Consider the following 19,198-nt stretch of genomic DNA (forward strand, 5'->3'; position numbering starts at 1 on the left):
TGGAGGCCACAATGGGGTTCCAGTGTTGCAGGTTACACAAAGGCCTAGGAGGGCTGGTGGTGGGGTGGCTGTATGTTGTGGCCCAAACTGTACTCCTCTTCCCACTGAGTCAAGATAAGACGACAATGGATCCGGCCAGGGAGGGGCTGTGGGAGGTCTTCGGGGTAATCACCTCCTTTAAGGCATTTTTATTCTGTACAAGAGACATAGATCCAATCTCTTTCTAGAGGATTTTCTGATGGTGTACTTTACAGAGCTTTAAAGAGGTCTATTCACACATGATTTTAATGAAAGATGAAAATACAGAGAAAGAAGGTAAATATACTGAGTCTTCACTGGCTAATCAGGGAGACAAGAAATCCAATAAGCGCTTCATTTTATGAAGGCTTTTCAGATATAAAAATGTGAGCTCAGGCTTCCCTGATGGCTCAGTGGTAAAGAATCTGCCTGCCAATGCAGGAGACTTGGGTTCAATCCGTGATCTGGGTAGATCTCACCTGCCATGGAGCAACTAAGCCCATGGCCACAATGACTGAGCTTGTGCTCTAGAACCCAGGAGTGGCAGCTCCTGAAGTCCACGTGCATTATCGTGCTCTGCAACAAGCCACTGCAAGAAGCAGTTCATGCACCACAACTAGAGAAAAGCCCACACACTCAGCACAGCCAAAAATGAATACATGAATAAAATTACAAAAAGAAAACGTGAGCCTGGAGCCTCAGCCCGACCGAAGAAGCCGAAGTCCCTTCCTCCCCAGCTTCTCCTTCAGTGTTGTAACCATCTTCTCCCCCCGATCCAGGGTCGAAGGCACCTAGTCTGGACAACACTGCTTGAATTACAAAGCACTTGGTCTCAGGCAACTTGGTTTGTATGACCTAGCTGCATGCTTTGCTGTGTTTCTGGATGGTGAATACTCCCACAGGTGTATATTAAAAATTGAAGCCTTATTTATTTGTATAAATAGACTTCTCTTTTTCAGGCCCATTTCCTCAGTAAAATGCTCAGGGCAAACTTTCTTTTGTGGTTCCCTTTTGTTTCCAGTTGCCCTTTTTACTATGCCACACTCTGGGTGGAATTTCTAAGGTTTCTCAGAGTCTTCAAATCCCCACCAGCTTCACGTGTATGTGTGTGTTTTAGTCGCTCAGTCATGTCCGACTCTGCAACCCCATGGACTGTAGCCCTCCAGGATCCTCTGTCCATAGGATTCTCCAGGCAAGAATACTGGAGTGGGTTGCCAGTCCCTTCCCCAGAGGATCTTCCCGACTGAGGGATCGAATCTGGGTCTTGTGCATTACATGTAGATTCTTTAGCCTCTGAACCACTAGGGAAAACCATCAGCTTCACAGGGAGACTAATTTGTAATGAGGACCTCTGCCTACCTAATCAGCTGTATGCTCATGGGTAATGCCCCAAATTAACTTCACCTTTGCAGCATCCTGCTCTCCCACTGAAAGCTGAAAGAATATAGTGATATTTCATTGTATTTCCTTCACAATTTCCCCAGTTAAGATTATCATCCTTTTATTATTCCAAGAGAAACAGTATTTAGTTGTATACAGATGTTACCTTTCTGAAACCTATAATAAAATGCAAGTACTGAATCAATTCAAAGCCAGTCTTTTCTTTAGCACTCGGGGTTTATATTGTTTTTAAGCATCATACAGAACAGGGATCATAATTTCCTCTCTGGGGGCAGGCCCCTGAAATACTGTTTGTAATAGAAAAAGTAACTGAACACTCTAACAGCATTTTTTTTTAAGAGGGATTTTTGGATTCACCAAGGAAAGTAGTAACAACCATCTTTAATTTTCTTCAAACACTTTTCATTTCCTTTCAAAGTACAAATTATGAACTGCTTGGAATATCTGTATCAAGTCAGAAATTGCCATTGAGCTTTTCTAGCCTTACACTCCCAAAATAGTTTCTTATTTTCTAATGCAGAATCAACAGTATGAGAACATATTGTTTTGTAATACAGGGGCCCTTGGATCTCAGAGCAGGGCTTCCCAGGTGGCACTAGTGGTAAGTGCTTGCCGATGCAGGAGACATAAGAGACCTGGGTTCGATCCCTGAGTCGGGAAGATACTCTGGAGAAGGGACTGGCAACCCACTCCAGTATTCTTGCCTGAGAATCCCATGGACAGAGGAGCCTGGCAGGCTATAATCCACAGGGTTGCAAAGAGTTGGACACAACTGAAGTGACTTAGCATGCACGAATCTCAAAGCAGGACTTTCATGGGTAAATGAGAGTAAAGAGGTTTAGAGCTGAGACTAGAAGCACTTCAGTTGTGAGCTGCAATGTTAGGTCTGGGTCCAGAGTGACATTTATGCTCCTAATAGGAATCAATTGTGCCCCATAGTCAGTATAGAGTGAAGAGCCCACAGGGAGGATATCACTGACCCCTCATTCTTACAAAATCCGATCATTGCCAGGGGGTGTTTTAAGCACAGACTGGCACAGATTTCTCGATGGGCTACTGCCATCCAACTTATAGCATATATTAACCTGCACACAGCTACCCTGAGAATGCTTTCTAGTGAGATAGCCAGTGCTGAGTCATAACTATTAATTTTGCCATATAATACTTTCCTTATTTCAATGCTTAATTATTATATTTAGTTTCAGCAAGTAAATTAAAACAGGATCAAACTTTTATGTTTGGAAGCCCCAAGTGACTCTCAAACGATTAAAAAACCACACCAAACAAGCAATATTGTGATTTTTGTATTTGGCAAAACCAGCTAAGTTGCAGGGATTGTTAAGAGAGAAAATGTAGACTGCAAATTAGCCATCTGAAATGATCTCTTACCCTTCGAAGCTCAGTTTCAAGGTCACTTTCTGGGAAAAGCTCAGTTTTGGAGTCACCTTCTGGTCAGTTTCTGGCCTCCTGGCTGAAGGGGCTGCTTTCCTCCCCTTCCCTCCCCTCGCAGTGCGGGTGGGGCTGTCAGCTTCCCCGTGAGGCCCGCCCCTTTCCATGAGGACGGCCCCCACCTTTCCAAATTTGTCCTACAATGACTAGCACAGGTCTCAGGTGAAACTTATGAAGGCGCCATTTTTTTTTAAAGGTCAAAATGGCTAAATACCAGCAATTTTACAGGAATCAATCTAAAAGCTGCTGAAATCTATGACTGTTAAAGGAATGAACAAATGAATTAATGTACAGCAATGAGTAGGAAGCCAGCTTTACAGAGGCGAATTGCAGTCCCAGCCTCTCAACACGTGGAGAGCTCAGAACACTTTGCAGAGAACCCAGATGCCCCGAGCCAGGCCTGGAGGCCTCCGAAGAACGTGGGAGGAGAACCACGGATGTGATGAGAGAAGGACCGAGACAGACTCCTCTGGGGTGGCAAACGCTTCACAGATCTCGTGATAGTTCAGCTTCAAGGAGAGGGTTAGGCCTTGGCAACAGGAAACTGGCTCCAACTGCCAGCACCAAGATAAGAAGGAAAGCCTTTTTGAGAGGGCAGAAGAATCATTAGAGGCAAAGCTGAGAAGTTTCCCCCTCTGCTCTTTAATCATAGTGTCACTCTCATCTGTTCCTAACGACTTTGGGGTAAGTCGCACTTGGCAGTGAAATGAGGGTATAAATGACCTCACAAGGGCTTTTCTGGTCACAAGGACTCTGACCCAAAGGCTTGGCGAATATAGAGCCTAAGTAAGGCCACGTGACCGGAACAGACAGCGCAGCAAGCGGCAGCCATTTAAACCAGTCCTCCTGCCTAAGATTCGGCTACTGTGTGTACTGTCAGAGTAAAGAACACAGCCTGGGCGAGTCTGCAGGGCACAAAGCAATGCCCTCGATCTCTGTTCCTCCAGCCCTGGCTGGTTTCCAGGCACCGTGGCACAATGTTCTACCAGGACAGTCTATCTACACGGCAGCCTTACTGGTTGCCCATGGACCAACGCAGTGGTTCTCAAACTTGAGAGCATCTGAATCCCATGGAGTGCTTGGTAGATAACAGACTGTTAGATGCCACCCCTAGAGTTTCTGATTCAGGAAGTGCTGTAGGCCAAGTGTTTGCACTCCCTACCCCCAAATTCATTCATTGAATCCTAATGCCCAACTGATGGTATTAGGAGGTGGGGCCTTTACAGGATTGCAAGCTCATGAGTGTGGAGCCCTCAGGAAAGGGACTCTGCATGTGTGTGTGCTTGGCTGTGGCCAACTCTTTGTGACTGTAGCCCGCCCAGCTCCTCTGTCCATGGGATTCTCCAGGCAAGAACACTGGAGCGGGTTGCCATGGCTACCTCCAGGAGATCTTCCCCACCCAGGAACTGAACATGTGTCTCTTGCATCTCCTGCCTTGACAGGCAGATTCTTTACCACTGAGCCACCTGGGAAGCCCCCAGGAATGGAAGTATTGTGTTTATATAAGAGACCTGAGAGCTCCCTTGCCCCTCCTGTCAAAAGGGCAGGGTGAAAAGCTGGCCATCTATGAACCAGGAAAAGTTCCTTTGCCAGACACCAAACCTGTCAGGGCCTTGATCTTGGACTTCCCAGCTTCCAGAACTATGAGAAAGAAATTTCTCCCAGATTTTGTTATAGTGGCTCTAACAGACTGAGACAGCAAGTCAGTGGTAGCGCCCAAGAGTCTGCATTTCTAAAAAGTTTTCAGATGCTGCTAATGCTGCCAGTTTGGGGACCACACTGAGAATTTCTGCTCTAAAAATACAGTTGATCAATTTGATTGAAAGTCACTGTCAGAACTGTTCTCTGCTGCCATGCATACAAAGTTGTGCTGCAACTTACATTAATTCAGAGAGATGTTAATTTATCAAAACACGCTATTTCCACTTGACAAGTGATTTCCAAAAATCCTTAGTTAGCACTGAGCTGCAGATCTTGGTCTTCAGAACAATTAACAAGTATTATTTAATTTGGCCATGGTTCCTCAGGGACTGTGAAAGTATAATAAAACATTATGCATGGGGATGACCCAGAGAGATGTTGTGGGGAGGGAGGTGGGAGGGGGGTTCATGTTTGGGAATGCATGTAAGAATTAAAGATTTTAAAATTTAAAAAATAAAAAACTAAACAAAAAACAAAAAACAAAAACCATTATGCACATAAAATAAAGGGTGTGGGTCCTAAAGACAGATCCTAGAGTTATATCTAGAATAGATGTTGACTGGATAGAGCTGATAAGCCCAGGGGTCATGGTGGAGATGTGTTTTCTCATAGAAATTCCCCATATGTGTGTATGCTAAGTTGCTTCAGTAGTGTCTAACTCTTTAAGACCTTACGGACTATAGCCCACAAGGCTCCTCGGTCCATGGGATTCTCCAGGCAAGAATACTGGAGTGGGTTGCCATGCCCTCCTCCAAGAGATCTTCCCGACCCAAGGATTGAGCCCATGCCTCTTAAGTCTCCTGCATCAGCAGGCAGGTTCTTTACCACTAGTGCCACCAATGCACCCTCAACTGGGAACACATCCAACACATCCTGAGAGATGTGACGAGCAAACATCAATACATAGTTGTAGACTGCTTCTCGGAGTATAAATTGGAACGTGTTTTCTGTAAGGCAGTTTGGCAATACTTATCAAGAGTTTCAAAATGGGTATACTCTTTGACCTACTCATTCTACACTTAGTGGCTTATTCTAAAGACATAATCAGACCCATTGCAAAAGACTCAGGTTTATGGATGTTATCCATAGTATTGGTTATAGCTGGAAGAAAAATGGAAATAAACTAATGATCAACCAGGGGAAATGGTTAAATAAGTTTAGTTCAGTTATGGATTGGAGTATTTTTCAACTGGTACAAATAATATTGGGGATGAATAGTTATTGGAATAAAAATGTTTCAAAATATATTTAAAAACAGATTAAAACAGTAGGCTCATAATATTTCCATTTTTTGGTAGAAAAGTGATGCTTATGAATCAGTCTGGAGGATTACATACCAACAAGATGTTAACAGGTGTTTAACACTGCGGGATGATAAAACTACATTTTTTTAAACTACAGTTGTTTTTATTTCTCTTTTCTGTATCTCTATTTGAAAGTTGACTAATAATGAATGTATACTGCTTTTGTAAGAAGCAAATGTAAGTTTAAAAAATTTAAGATTTTTTAAGTGAGAAAAGCCAATTGTAAACGTGCAAAAACACAGGGACTTTTTCAATCTGTCACTTTTAAGCACAGCTTCAGAGTGAGTGCGTGTGTTGGTTGGGGCGTTATCTTGAGGGGACCCAGTGAGGAGCTCCTTCCGCCAGGGCCTCCTCTACTCACTACAGTAAGAACACCAGAGGGTATGTTTGGAGTCCGGTCTTCCCTCCACCCCTTTCAAACTATGTGGCTAGGTATTGTAACCTCTCTTTGTCTCAGCTACTTCATTTGTAAAATGGGTATGTTAGTATAGCATCTACTTTGTGGAGCTGCTGTGAGATGAGACATGCCTAGCATCAGTAGATCTGGGCTGTCACTGTTACTCTGAGGATGGCTGGCTTTCCAGAGCACAGCAGCCCACTAGCAAAGGAGGGCAGAAGTAAAATTGGAATCTGTGAGGATAACTGAATAATCTCTGGGCCAACATGCTAGGACGGCAGTGAAATGGCTGCACCAATGAAAATTCAGCAGAGCAACATGTCTGGATCAAAGACAACTGACTCACCATGTTTAGAAAGAGCTTCAGACGAGTGGAAATTAAAGACAGAAGAGGTGCACAAAATCTTCTAGCAATGTGGAGCAATAAGGGTGTTACACGGGAGAAAATCCAGTAACAAGAGTAATAAAAACAAAAATGAAAAATAAAGAGATCTGGGGTATGAAGATGATCTGGGATAAGGTGCTTGAGTGGTTTAGTTTGCCACTGGGATAGACCCCTAAGAAAGGACAAGACTCACAAAGCAAGAAGTACCCAGGAAAACTTGGCAACAGGGTTAGAAGTGCGACTGTTTTTGTGTGTGTATTACTATTTTAATACACACACACCAACAACACACACCACATACCTGCCTTGTGCGGGACTTCTGAGAGAGAGAAAAACAAATTTGATTCTCCCCTGAAACTTGGGCAACAGAAACTTTTTAAAAAGCAGTTGTTTATAGGTTTTTTTTGTCCCCCAGCCTGTTTTCTGAGATGTAGTCCCTGAAGGTATTTCTGAAAATAATTCCTCACAGAAGGGATTTTTATGAGTGCAGGACTAAACATGACTTCTGGGGCTTCCCTGGTGGCTCAGTGGTAAAGAATCCCCCTGCCAAAGCAGGGGACATGGGTTCGACCCCTGTTATATATATATATATATATATATATATATATATGACTTCTGTTTGAGTGTCTCCTAAGGAAAGAGGACTCTTAATTTAACATTTCCATCTGATTCTAAAATCTACCTTTTTCAAGCTTTCCAGTCCATTCTCTGCCGTTCATTTCTTTCCTTGCAAGCATAGGAAAAAAGATGGTCTTCACGATTCAACCAAGGCACAGACAATTATTTGGGAATCTATATATTTGAAAATTCAACTTTAGAATTGCTTCCAGATTGAAAGTTTAGAAATCATATAAATTAAAGGGTACAGACTCAACAAGAAGCCTGAATGGATTGTGAAACTAAGCCCTTTGGAAAACAGAGGTTCCAAAATCTAAACACACTGGAAGATTTTCTTATTGCTGACTTAAAAATAATTTAAAAATATTTCCATTCTTACATCAGAAAGGCTGGTTTCTACCTTATCGTAGTTGAGAACAGATATTTCCTTTTTTTTTAAGGGAAATTTCCTTGAACACATACACCAATGAACAATTCTAACCCTCAAATATGGGATTAGAGAAAGTCAGATTTCAGAGTAAGTACTAAATTGAATAAAATGGCCTACCTCTTACAGGAGCAGATGTGTTCCTAATGGCATATTTAATTAGGGAAGTGAGAGTGCTGTATATTACTAATACATATACCCTGGGACAAAATTCAGGGTTGGGGAATAGGGCATGAGTAAGTCTAGGGAGGAAAATGGAATAGTGGAACCTCATGTGGTCAGAACAAATCCCTCATTTTACCAAACTCTGTACTTAGAATCTTTGAAGTGGCAGCTACTCATACCAAAGAGAAGTGAAAGGCCAAAAGAATCTATTGCTTTATAAAGTTCAGTCTGTGGACACATCATTTAAAACAGGCAACTCCCAATCAGTTCAGAAACAAATTACCTCCCCTAAATATAAAATGAAAATTACATATAATATCCACAGTGCCCTTTTGTTTTCCTTCTCCCTTTTGGCAATGACCTTTTTAAAAATTGGACAGAAGAAACTTCCCTGGTGGTCCCGTGGCTAAGACTCCATGCTCCCAGTACAGGGGGCCTGCGTTCAATCCCTGGTCAAGGAACTAGTTCCCGTACATCACAACTAAGGCCCGTGCAGCCAGGTAATAAAATAAATACATTTAAAAAACAAAACTGGACAGAAGAGTGCAGGGTTCCTAGGTGTTTGAATACTCTCTTTTATACTGTGTATTAACACACAGAAAACTGGGCAAAGGCTGCGGCACTGGCATCAGAGGTGAGGAAAAACAAATGAAACATTCCAGAACAAATCTAACCATCAATTTACTTATTTCTCAAACATTTGGAGGAAGAGGTCTACGTGTTTTAAGATTTTACTGAACTAGACCCTTCAGAGGCATTCTTTTATGGAATCATCACGACCATCTCCTAAGGCAGCTGTTACACAGCAGGCCTTGGGGAGACAGTATACATGGTCGCTGCCTTCTGTGGGGCCTGGGGCAGGGACAGCCAGATGTTATGTAGTGTGATGTGAGGTGTGACAGAGGGAACGTTCCCTGCTCTCTGTGTAACATGTTAGGGGAGCACATATTCAGGACCACAGAGGCAGGATTCCTCTCAGGAGTCCTTTCAGAATGAAGACTCTGTCTCTGAACATACATTTAGCTGGAAAACCCAACCAGAAACATAAAGGCAGTACCAAATGAATGTGTTCAGAGATCTGTTACAGCTTCTCACGTATTACTAAGATAGGCCTTAAAATTTTCATTTTAAATAGACGTGTCTGTAAAGCTGTCATGGGAAAGGAAATAAGCAGCTAAGTTGTACCACTGAAGTGCAAAATAATTCATAGAAATCATTCTTCCTAAGATAGTTTTGTAGGCCTTTATTTTTTAAAAAGGCAATTTTACTTTAAAAATGACCAGGGTTTCCTGCAAGTTTCTATTGATTCTTCCCCAATAAACAATTTAAAAGGTAATTTTAAGATGGGCATTATTTAGGGTTTAGACCTGGGGCGGGGGCTGTGGGAAACCTGATAAATGTGTGTGTGTGTGTGTGTGTGTGTGTGTGTGTGTGTGTGGCTCATCTGACTATGGGATTCTCCAGATAAAACTGGAGTGAGTTGCTGTGCTCTCTTCCTGGGAATCTTCCTAATCCAAGGATTGAACCCGTGTCTCTTCTGTCTCCTGCACTGGCAGGCGGGTTCTTTAACACCACTAGTTAACTATGATATATTTTTAATTGAAATAATAGGTGTATAATAGAACACTAGGAGAGCAATGTAGAATTATCTTTAGGCAATGGCAACCCACTCTAGTACTCTTGCCTGGAAAATCCCATGAGTGGAGGAGCCCGGTGGGCTGCAGTACATGGGGTCACTAAGAGCCGGACACGACTGAGCAACTTCACTTTTCATTTTCATGCATTGGAGAAGGAAATGGCAACCCACTCCAGTGTTCTTGCCTGGAGAATCTCAGGGATGGGGGAGCCTGGTGGGCTGCCGTCTATGGGGTCGCACAGAGTCGGACAGGACTGAAGCGACTTAGCAGCAGCAGCAGGACTGAGGGGATCTTAGAGATGAATAAATAAGCTTAGATAAACTTAGAAATTAACCAGTTATGACTATCAAACACTCCAAGTGTTTCTGAGAAGGGAAGACTGTGCTTGGTTTCTGCTAGGGCAAAGTGAACGTGCTGAAGTAAGTGTTATGGGGAAAAAAATTTACAGTTGATAAGTATGCAATTAAAAAAAATCTCCTAAAATTTTTACTTATGTTAGCACACTGGAATGTACCCCAAATTACTACATATGTCTGTACCTAAATGGTTTAATTTAGTTGGCACCGCTGGATCATCGAAAAAGCAAGAGAGTTCCAGAAAAACACCTATTTCTGCTTTATTGACTATGCCAAAGCCTTTGACTGTGTGGATCACAATAAACTGTGGAAAATTCTGAAAGAGATGGGAATACCAGACCACCTGACCTGCCTCTTGAGAAACCTGTATGCAGGTCAGGAAGCAACAGTTAGAACTGGACATGGAACAACAGACTGGTTCCAAATAGGAAAAGGAGTCCGTCAAGGCTGTGTCTGAGGCTTGTCACCCTACTTATTTCATTTATATGCAGAGTACATCATGAGAAACGCTGGGCTGGAAGAAGCACAAGCTGGAATCAAGATTGCCAGGAGAAATATCAATCACCTCAGATACGCAGATGACATCACCCTTATGGCAGAAAGTGAAGAGGAACTAAAAAGCCTCTTGACGAAAGTGAAAGAGGAGAGTGAAAAAGTTGGCTTAAAGCTCAACATTCAGAAAACGAAGATCATGGCATCTGGTCCCATCACTTCATGGCAAATAGATGGGGAAACAGTGGAAACAGTGTCAGACTTTATTTTTTGGGCTCCAAAATCACTGCAGATGGTGACTGCAGCCAGGAAATTAAAAGATGCTTCCTCCTTGAAAGGAAAGTTATGACAAACCTAGATAGCATATTCAAAAGCAGAGACATTACTTTGCTGACTAAGGTCCATCTAGTCAAGGCTATGGTTTTTCCAGTGGTCATGTATGGATGTGAGAGTTGGACTGTGAAGAAAGCTGAGCACTGATGCTTTTGAACTGTGGTGTTGGAGAAGACTCTTGAGAGTCCCTTGGACTGCAAGGAGATCCAACCAGTCCATCCTAAAAGAGATCAGTCCTGGGTGTTCTTTGGAAGGACTGATGCTAAAGCTGAAACTCCAATACTTTGACTACCTCATGCGAAGAGTTGACTCATTGGAAAAGACCCTGGTGCTGGGAGGGATTGGGGGCAGGAGAAGAAGGGGACGACAGAGGATGAGATGGCTGGATGGCATCACCGACCTGATGCACATGAGTTTGGGTAGATTCCGGGTATTGGTGATGGACAGGGAGGCCTCGTGTGCTGTGATTCATGGGGTCACAAAGAGTCAGACACGACTGAGTGACTGAACTGACTGAATCCTATAGACTCTTTAAGGGTTCCTAAAACTACCCTAAAACTATTTCTTTATCAACATAAATGATCCACCTTTTCAGATATTTTAAAACTCAGGGCAATAAATGTTTAGTTGAAAAAAAAAGTGGGTTGCCATGCCCTCCTCTAGGGGATCTTCCCGACCCAAGGATTGAATCCATGTCTCTTATGTCTTCTTCCTTAACAGGCAGATTCTTTATCACCAGTGCCACCTGGGAAGCCCAAGGCACTTTATTTTTATTATTATTACATCAGCTCCACCTCAGATCACCAGGCATTAGATGCCAGAGGTTAAGGACCCCTGCCCTAACATACTTCCCCTAGGGAGATCTGATTCTACTGGGACTTTTGGCTGAAATGTCACCATACTGAAAACAGAGAGAACAGTAACTGGAGGTTCAAACTGAACATTAACTACAAACTGAGATCCACAGCATTTTCAGTCAGTGAGAGCTCTAGTTCACAATTCAATAGTCCCAGATAGCAGATCAAATTTGCACTTCTGGTGTTTAAAGGCTCTGATGAACCCAGTGAGTGCAACTTTAGCTACTCTGTCAAAGACTGATATTAATGTAATCAAGATGGGAAATAAGGGTCTGTGATATCCCAAGTAGCAATGAAGTTCTTTATTTTCATGTAAACTACTCAAAATAAACACCAAGGGCAGCAAACTGGAAAAACACCCTAAAGAACAGAAGAATGGCTTCTAAATAGATGGCTTTTTCATTTTAAGCAACAGACAAGTATTTAACTAAATTATTCTCCACTGAGACTATTAAATGGTTTTGATATTGCTGTCCAAATGGAATTTCAGATCCACTTAATTTCAAGAAATTGACTGAAATTTAAATCTGGTGTATTTTAGATGGCGCTATGTGCTCTATGTGCTATTTATGCTCATTACTGCATTGAAGTAGCTGGATTCAGATAACTGAGTTAATAGTATTAAATCAGAGATGCCAAATTAATTTCCTTGACATGTTCATGAATGGCTCTAAAATTATCGAGGCTTAATGATTGAAAACCTTTCCCATTTTCTTATTGTTCTTTGACAGATAATTAGAATACAAGTTTTCCAGAATTATAAAACCAGGAAGAACCCTAATGGGATCTAGTCCAATGTTCTTATTTCCTAAGAAAATGAAGCCCAGGAAAAGCAGGGGAATGTAGTAGTTAAAAGCTTGGGCTCTGGAGTCAGACAGACCCAGTCCCAGATTGGCAAGTTATTCACTGTCTGATCTTGGGAAAGTTATTTAATCAGTTTCTTCTTCTACAAAATGGGGACAACAACAGTATTAATCTCATAGCTTTGTGGTAAAGATTAGATGAGCAAACACTCAAGGTATTCAGCACAGAAGATTGGCACATTGTAACTACTCAGTCAATTTACCAGTTATTATTATGACTATAAAGTGACCCCTAAGGCAAGTAAGCAACAACAGAACTAGAACCTGGAGCTCCTGCACATATCAGGGATTTTTTTTTTTTAATCTAAACACAGTACCTGGAATAAAGATTCCTTGGTCCTGACAATTTAAGTATACTATACCTACATACCTACATCAAACAGAAGGACAACTGTTTCAGTCTTTCTGCTACTATCAAAATATCAAATCAGCCATTACATACAGAGACATCAATGTCATGAAGATTCATACATGTTTAGTGTTCCATGAGCAATGACTGTTAAATTACATGCTTTTAAGTATTTCCCACCAAAGCTGTTTGTATAAAATAAATGATAAACAGAAGTTAGGGTTTCACTTGCTAATGATCTCAAACTTGACTGGTTAGTTGCTATGTGGATTAAGTCCGATATTCTTACTTTGTATCATCAGTCAGATATCACCATGGCTTCTACACATCTGCTATGGAGGAAGAATAAGGGACACATGAAAGAAGAAGCTCACTGGATCTCTCTCAGGGAGAATTGGTTCGACTAATACAGGGTCCTTAGAACCCAGCAGCCACCAATCACAGACATTTGGAATTGCCATTTCTGTCAAGATTGTGTCCTTACATGATTCAATGTGGAGTTGTATGGTTTTCTTATTTTATAAAAATGAAGAAGCTCCTAAAGCATATTAGCTTTATATAACATGCTCTCAATATTCCTGCGTTTGTTAATTTTTAGTTAGTTGGCAGTCTTTCAGTAAGTATTCTCAGACTGCCAAGTGGGTGCGTAAAATATTCTTTTCATAGTAAACTAAAGGTCATTTTTCTCCAAATCTGGAGATGATCAATGTATATAAAATTACTTTAAATCTTTAAAAATAATAGTAACTGCATCCAATAGACATCAAATCAAAGCACAGTGGCATAAACACGAACAAAACCCAAACACCTTTTTATATAACACCAGTGTGATTCAGCAGACCAACAGATGAAGAAAATAGTAATTTGAGAAGCAGCAATTTGTATCCATACCCAGTGTTTAGTATTTCAGTGACAAGAAATAAAATCGTTTGGCAAACTTACCCGCATTTTTGCACAAGCATCTTGGGTTGATTCTGTCCCCCTGAGCTCTTTTATCAGCATAGAACCTAAATACTGAAATACAAAAAAATAAATAAATCAACGATTTATGAAAAACAGAACATAAATATGAGTAGTAATTTAAAAGCAGATTGTAAAAGTACTACTGGCCAGCTTTCCTGGTTGTAGGCTGCTGCATAACTTTTAAAAACTAACAGTAACTAATTCTAACAAATAAATGATGTATACAGAGAATGTAGCAGAATTAACCACAGTTCTGAAAGCTGTAAATTGCTCTTTATAATAAAACTGCAGTAGTTTCTAAAGAAGCCATCTTTCAGATCATATTTAACTGCAAAATGGGGCCATCTAAAAATGTTTTCCCTTTTTTTTTTTTTGAGGCAGCAATGTCTGCAAAAATAAATCACATCACTATCTATGTAATTATAGGCTTGTATGAGACAGCTGAGAAGCGAAGCAACATACAGCCCATTTGGACTTAGTTGGCTGCATAGGTAATTAATGTTAGGCTGCTTTTAGGCAGAGAAAAAGTTTTGGACCTTTTTCATTCTCAGTTCCATGCCTGGTGGTTGATCCACCTGAGAATGGGCTGGAAGTACGCAGGGAGGGAGAATGCCATTCTCAGTTGTTCCACAGCCCAGGGAGCTGAGTTCCTTGGTGCAAACTGACACTGGAGGGGCTGAACAGGGCAGGAGAAGGATGGCAGTATCTCCTTCCAGGAATCACCAATCACTTTGCTGTTAGGCGATAGGCTCCAATGCTGCCTTAGTACAGATGGTCACACACACTCCAAGTTCTGGCTGGGGGCAAAAAGTTTTTAGCAAAATGTCTATTTTGCCTTCCTATCAATTGACTCTCCTTGAACCTTTTGAAAGGGGCTTCCCAGGTGGCGCTAGTGGTAAAGAACCTCCCTGCCAGTGCAGGAGATACGAGACTCAGGTTCGATCTCTGGTTCAGGAAGACTCCCTGGAGGAGGGCATGGCAACCCACTCCAGCATTCTTTCTGGGAGAATGTCATGGACAGAGGAGCCTGGCGAGCTACAGTCCAGAAAGTCACAAAGAGTCAGATGTTACTTAGCATGCACACACACAACCTTTTGAAACTTCAATAGGGTTCTTTCTATCTGTCATTTTTCTCTACTTTCCTTCAGAAAAAGAGAGAAAAGAAACAGCTCAATATGTCTTTTTAAAAGAGTGTATTAAAATGATTGTTTTCTGGACGTGACTGAGGAGACCCTGGCACTCTGCAAAAACTGGGCTGGGAATCAGTCTTTTAGAACCAGGAGATTTCAGACTTGAAGAGTTTGTGCACAGGCACAATAGCAGAGGGTTCAGTCAAAGGCTTCAAAGAAGGCATGCTCAGAAAGGCTCAGGGATCTGGTGTCTGGGTCTTAGAGGAAGAAGGAGGAACGGCAGTCTTACAGTCTGGGGGGAGATTACGACTGAAATAAGTCCAGTGCTTCAAGACATAAGCAGAGGTGCAGAGGGCACAAAATGAAGACTGAACTGCTGTGAGATAATTAGGGCCTTTATATCTTCATAAACTAACGACGATGACTGTGGTGAAATCCTTATCTTCTTTCCGATGTTTTTCATTATCTTATTTTTGAAAATATGAAATCCTCATCTATTAAGTTATCAGGAAACTTTGTCCTGATTAAAACATTCATTTTTAAGAAAGACAGTTTCAGTGTTCTGCTGAGGGTTCAGCCACTTTCCCTGCTATAGTCATGACAACCACCTGCCCCTAAACTGATGGTATCTTTTGAACATTTACCTGCTCATATCACTCACAATCTCAGCTAAGCCTGATTCCCTCTCCTATCTAAAAAAAAAAAAGGCCTAGTAATATAATCCAAATGATGACAATGAAAAGAATCTGATATTTACATAAAGCTGTAGACCCAATGTTTTGAGATAACTGGTGAGTTATGGGGAAATGCCTATATGTGCTCTATTTACAGTCATTTCCATTTTAAGAGCAATTTATCCCATTTAATTTAAAATACAATTATATATGAAGAAGGCAAAACAGACCTTAAGCTTACAAGATTAAAAGGGTTATAAAGTTATATTTGTTTGGAATTTCCAAGTAGCCTTTGAAGAAGGCTTCTTTAAGAAAAAAAGAGAAGGGGAAAACATTTTAGGAATTTCAGTGATGGATGTCTGGGGATACTGAATATAAAAGCAAACAAGCTAGAAATGCGCCCTCTATTCCTGCTGGTACCCAAGCACTCAGTTCTGGGTAACTTACAAAAGCCTTGTAATCACATGACTGGAAGATGAGCTTTTCCGGGTGGTGTTGCCAGTACTGCACTGGAGTTGAGGCTGTGGCTTCGTTTGGAGGTCGCAAGGTAATGGAAGGTTCTCCCCAGTCTCCTGTCTGAAAATCACATTTATTCTAGAGGTAGCATGAGTAATAGGCTAAGTTCATGCACTATAGCTGGCCTGAGTTCATCTTAAATCTGTGTGCCATAAAGGTGCAAATGCATTTGGGTGTATTATATGTTTATCATGGTTTTATATGTCCTAGCATCCTGTCTCCCAAAGCTGAGTTAACTTTTGAGGTATGAAAGAAGTTGATTTACTCTATTTTTAGAATGACAGCCTAAGCCAAGTACTCTTAAAATTAAACATGAAGATATTCATAAATGATTTACTAAGTCATAATTTTCTGTTCCAACAGAAAAGAACATATGATCTTTGAAAGACTTTTCTGTTTTTAAACTTGACTGTTCGAAATTTTTAGTTTGAAATGCATTCACAATACACCGGTTTATAAATTTCAGTTCCTGATGAGGACATGTACCATGTACTTTGAAAAATTCTGTATCTCTGGAGAGAAAATATGGTAGGCGTGATACTAGACAAAATTTCAGAAGAAAATGTACTGGTGGATGATAGCTAGTTTCCCTCCTCTGAATTCATTTGTATCAATATAACACCACCGTGATTGTCTTGGATATACTCAAACACCTCCCTCAGAAAACCTAAAGCATGAATGAAGAATGAATATTTAAATACCAGGTTTGGTCATATGTGCTTGTGTATATACTTGGGGAGCCTGATCACAAGTACAAGCACAGTCCATGTGACAGTATATCACACAGTACCTGAGCCCACTAAGACAGGCTTAAGGCAGAAGGACATCCCATCATTTTAATGACCATTTTCCACGAGGTTAACCTCAACATGTTTCATTACTGTAATGGTTTAGTGTGAGTGCCTATAAAGTCAAATTTCTAACTGGTTTTAAAAACAGAAGAATTCCAGAGCCCCTTAGGAATGCACGGGCCATTTCGTGAGGCAGAGAGCCTGAAATTTTCTCTTTGAGATCTGTCAATCCCAACCACGGGAAGAGAAAAATGAGCCTCATGTTATTTCCTTGGCTTCTCACTGGAGTGTGTGACTGGTCAGAACCCCCAGCTCCTCTCTCTGAGCTACTCTGCTTGTTAGCTTTGTTCCAGTTGCTAATTTACTTGCACAGGGCTCGGTTCTCCCATCTTCCATCTGTTGATATCATTAAGACTTTATCTGGTTTATTTACTTAAGCATTTTTAAGCAAAAATCCTTCATTTCATGACCCATCCCTGAATCATTCTTAAGTTTTCTCTTTGTTTATATGGATTTTTATTTTGTAAAAACAGTAACTAGTTGCAATTAAGTTTTCCTCTGACTTGCTATTTTGATCTTTTCTTTTCCTTCTCTCTTAAATGTTTGGATCTTTATTTCAACTGACTGTGATTTGCTCTTAAAAAGACTAGCATAAAATTTAAAATGCAGAATATGTGAATTTCAATATTATTTCAAAGGTGACTATAATAACCTTTAAATGATAACAGTTAAAACTCTGGAAACATGCAACAGTGAGCTCTTAATTCAAAGTTCTTCCCACATCCAGCAAATCATCCTCTCATCTCCCCCATTAAATGACACCACTGGTCTCCCCCCTCCCTTGATAAAGCAACAACAACACAGCAAACAGGTGTTGTACACTTAAGTCACAGGTAACACTGTTAACGCAACAACAGAAGTTTGCACGCAACTTCGTGGAATGATACAAAGGGAGCTGGTTGACCTCAGGAGATCCTTGGATCCAGTGTGTGCTGATGTGGCAACGCAAACCAAGCATCCAGTCTTCAGCATTAGCCCTGTCATCGTTTAGCTGAGGTTCACCTTGGCCAAGCTCAACAGGCAGTTTTCAGAAAAGCCTGAACAGACATGGCAGGAGCTGGGGGTACCATGGGTTGCGGGTCAAGGGATGGGGGAGGGCTGGGGGTGGGAATGGGTGGGATGAAGCTGGGACTATGGGGACATTTCAGGTGTTTGTACGTTAAGCATGCAAATCATATGCAAACTCATTCTCTAATTGCTGAATTAACTCAGGCACTTTTATAATTAAATTTCAACGTGAGTTCCACATACACTTAAAGCAGAATGCTGATCCAAATATTTACATCATCCACAGAAGTCAGAGCAGCCATTTTGGGAATAACAGCACATAGCACGTCAGTCTGGAAATGACCTCGATCTCTTATTTGGTAAGCATTTGAAGAATCTAGTGGTGCGTCCATTTCATCTGCTTAGGCAGCGCCATCATCTGCTCTCCTATGACTCCACTTTGTCCAGAAATCCCAAACCACCTGCTCCGAATCTGGAGTGCTCTGACAAGCTTCCCCGACATGCAATGGGGGAAGATAATTATAGGGAAGAGAAACAGAATCCTTATTTTCTTTGTGGCCCAGAAACTATGCTCCAGACCAAATATTTTAAAAATTCCCTACAGGGACTGAATCTGCCTTTCTGGAAATAGAAACTGAATTTTGTCATACTGAGTGCTATTTCCAGAAATTCGTTTTCAAACAGAGGGAAAAGTGTTCTTAAAATTGAATTTATAAGGAAATAATTTTCTTTTCTTCCTGGAAACTCATCAACTTATTATTATTATTTTTTAACCTTATATATAAGAGTATTTAGAAGACTCTGTAGGTGTTGATTTTTCTCTTTGGAATTAACTCAGTGGGAATGGATGGACTCATCATTACACTATTGTAAAGGGCAGATGTGGCCTGCCCTGGGGTGGGATTCAGCTTCATCTCCTTGAGGGACAGTAAAACAAAAGAACTTAGAGAGCAAGGGTGCCGTAGGTCTCTGTCCTTTTGGAGGCCGAATTACAGCAGGAATGAACTATGGGGGAGACAGGTAGAGTGGTGATAACATGCAGGAGCAGTAGAGAGAAAAATAAGGGAGGGATTTGCCTCACATATAAAATAATTCCAATTGTGAAGCCCAGTATTAGGTCCTATTAAGCAGTAAATTTATATACAGATATTATCTGTATTTCTTAAGGTAAATTTAAAAAATTAATACTCTCCCAGTTAAAAATGCTTATCAAATATTAACTAAAAATCAAACAGACTTAAAAAGTCTTTTATCTGAAATAATGGTTTATAATAAAGTCTTATGTTTAGCAAAACATGGGTTAC

General features: G+C 41.0%; 1 protein-coding gene across 6 annotated transcripts in view; it reads right to left on the reverse strand.

Annotated features, from left to right (window-relative positions):
• Positions 1-19,198, reverse strand: part of ANKS1B (ankyrin repeat and sterile alpha motif domain containing 1B) — a 1,156,475-nt gene that overhangs the window by 50,705 nt on the left and 1,086,572 nt on the right. For all 6 annotated transcript variants that reach the window (XM_060413093.1, XM_042247116.2, XM_042247115.2 and 3 more), the window contains 2 exons: positions 15,967-16,095; positions 13,695-13,766 (listed from right to left, as the gene is read on the reverse strand). In XM_060413093.1, coding sequence (XP_060269076.1) covers positions 13,695-13,766; positions 15,967-16,095 — 201 coding nt within the window. The remainder of the gene's footprint in view (positions 1-13,694; positions 13,767-15,966; positions 16,096-19,198) is intronic.

This window comes from Ovis aries, chromosome 3, assembly GCF_016772045.2.
Source record: "Ovis aries strain OAR_USU_Benz2616 breed Rambouillet chromosome 3, ARS-UI_Ramb_v3.0, whole genome shotgun sequence".
Lineage (NCBI taxonomy): Eukaryota > Metazoa > Chordata > Mammalia > Artiodactyla > Bovidae > Ovis > Ovis aries.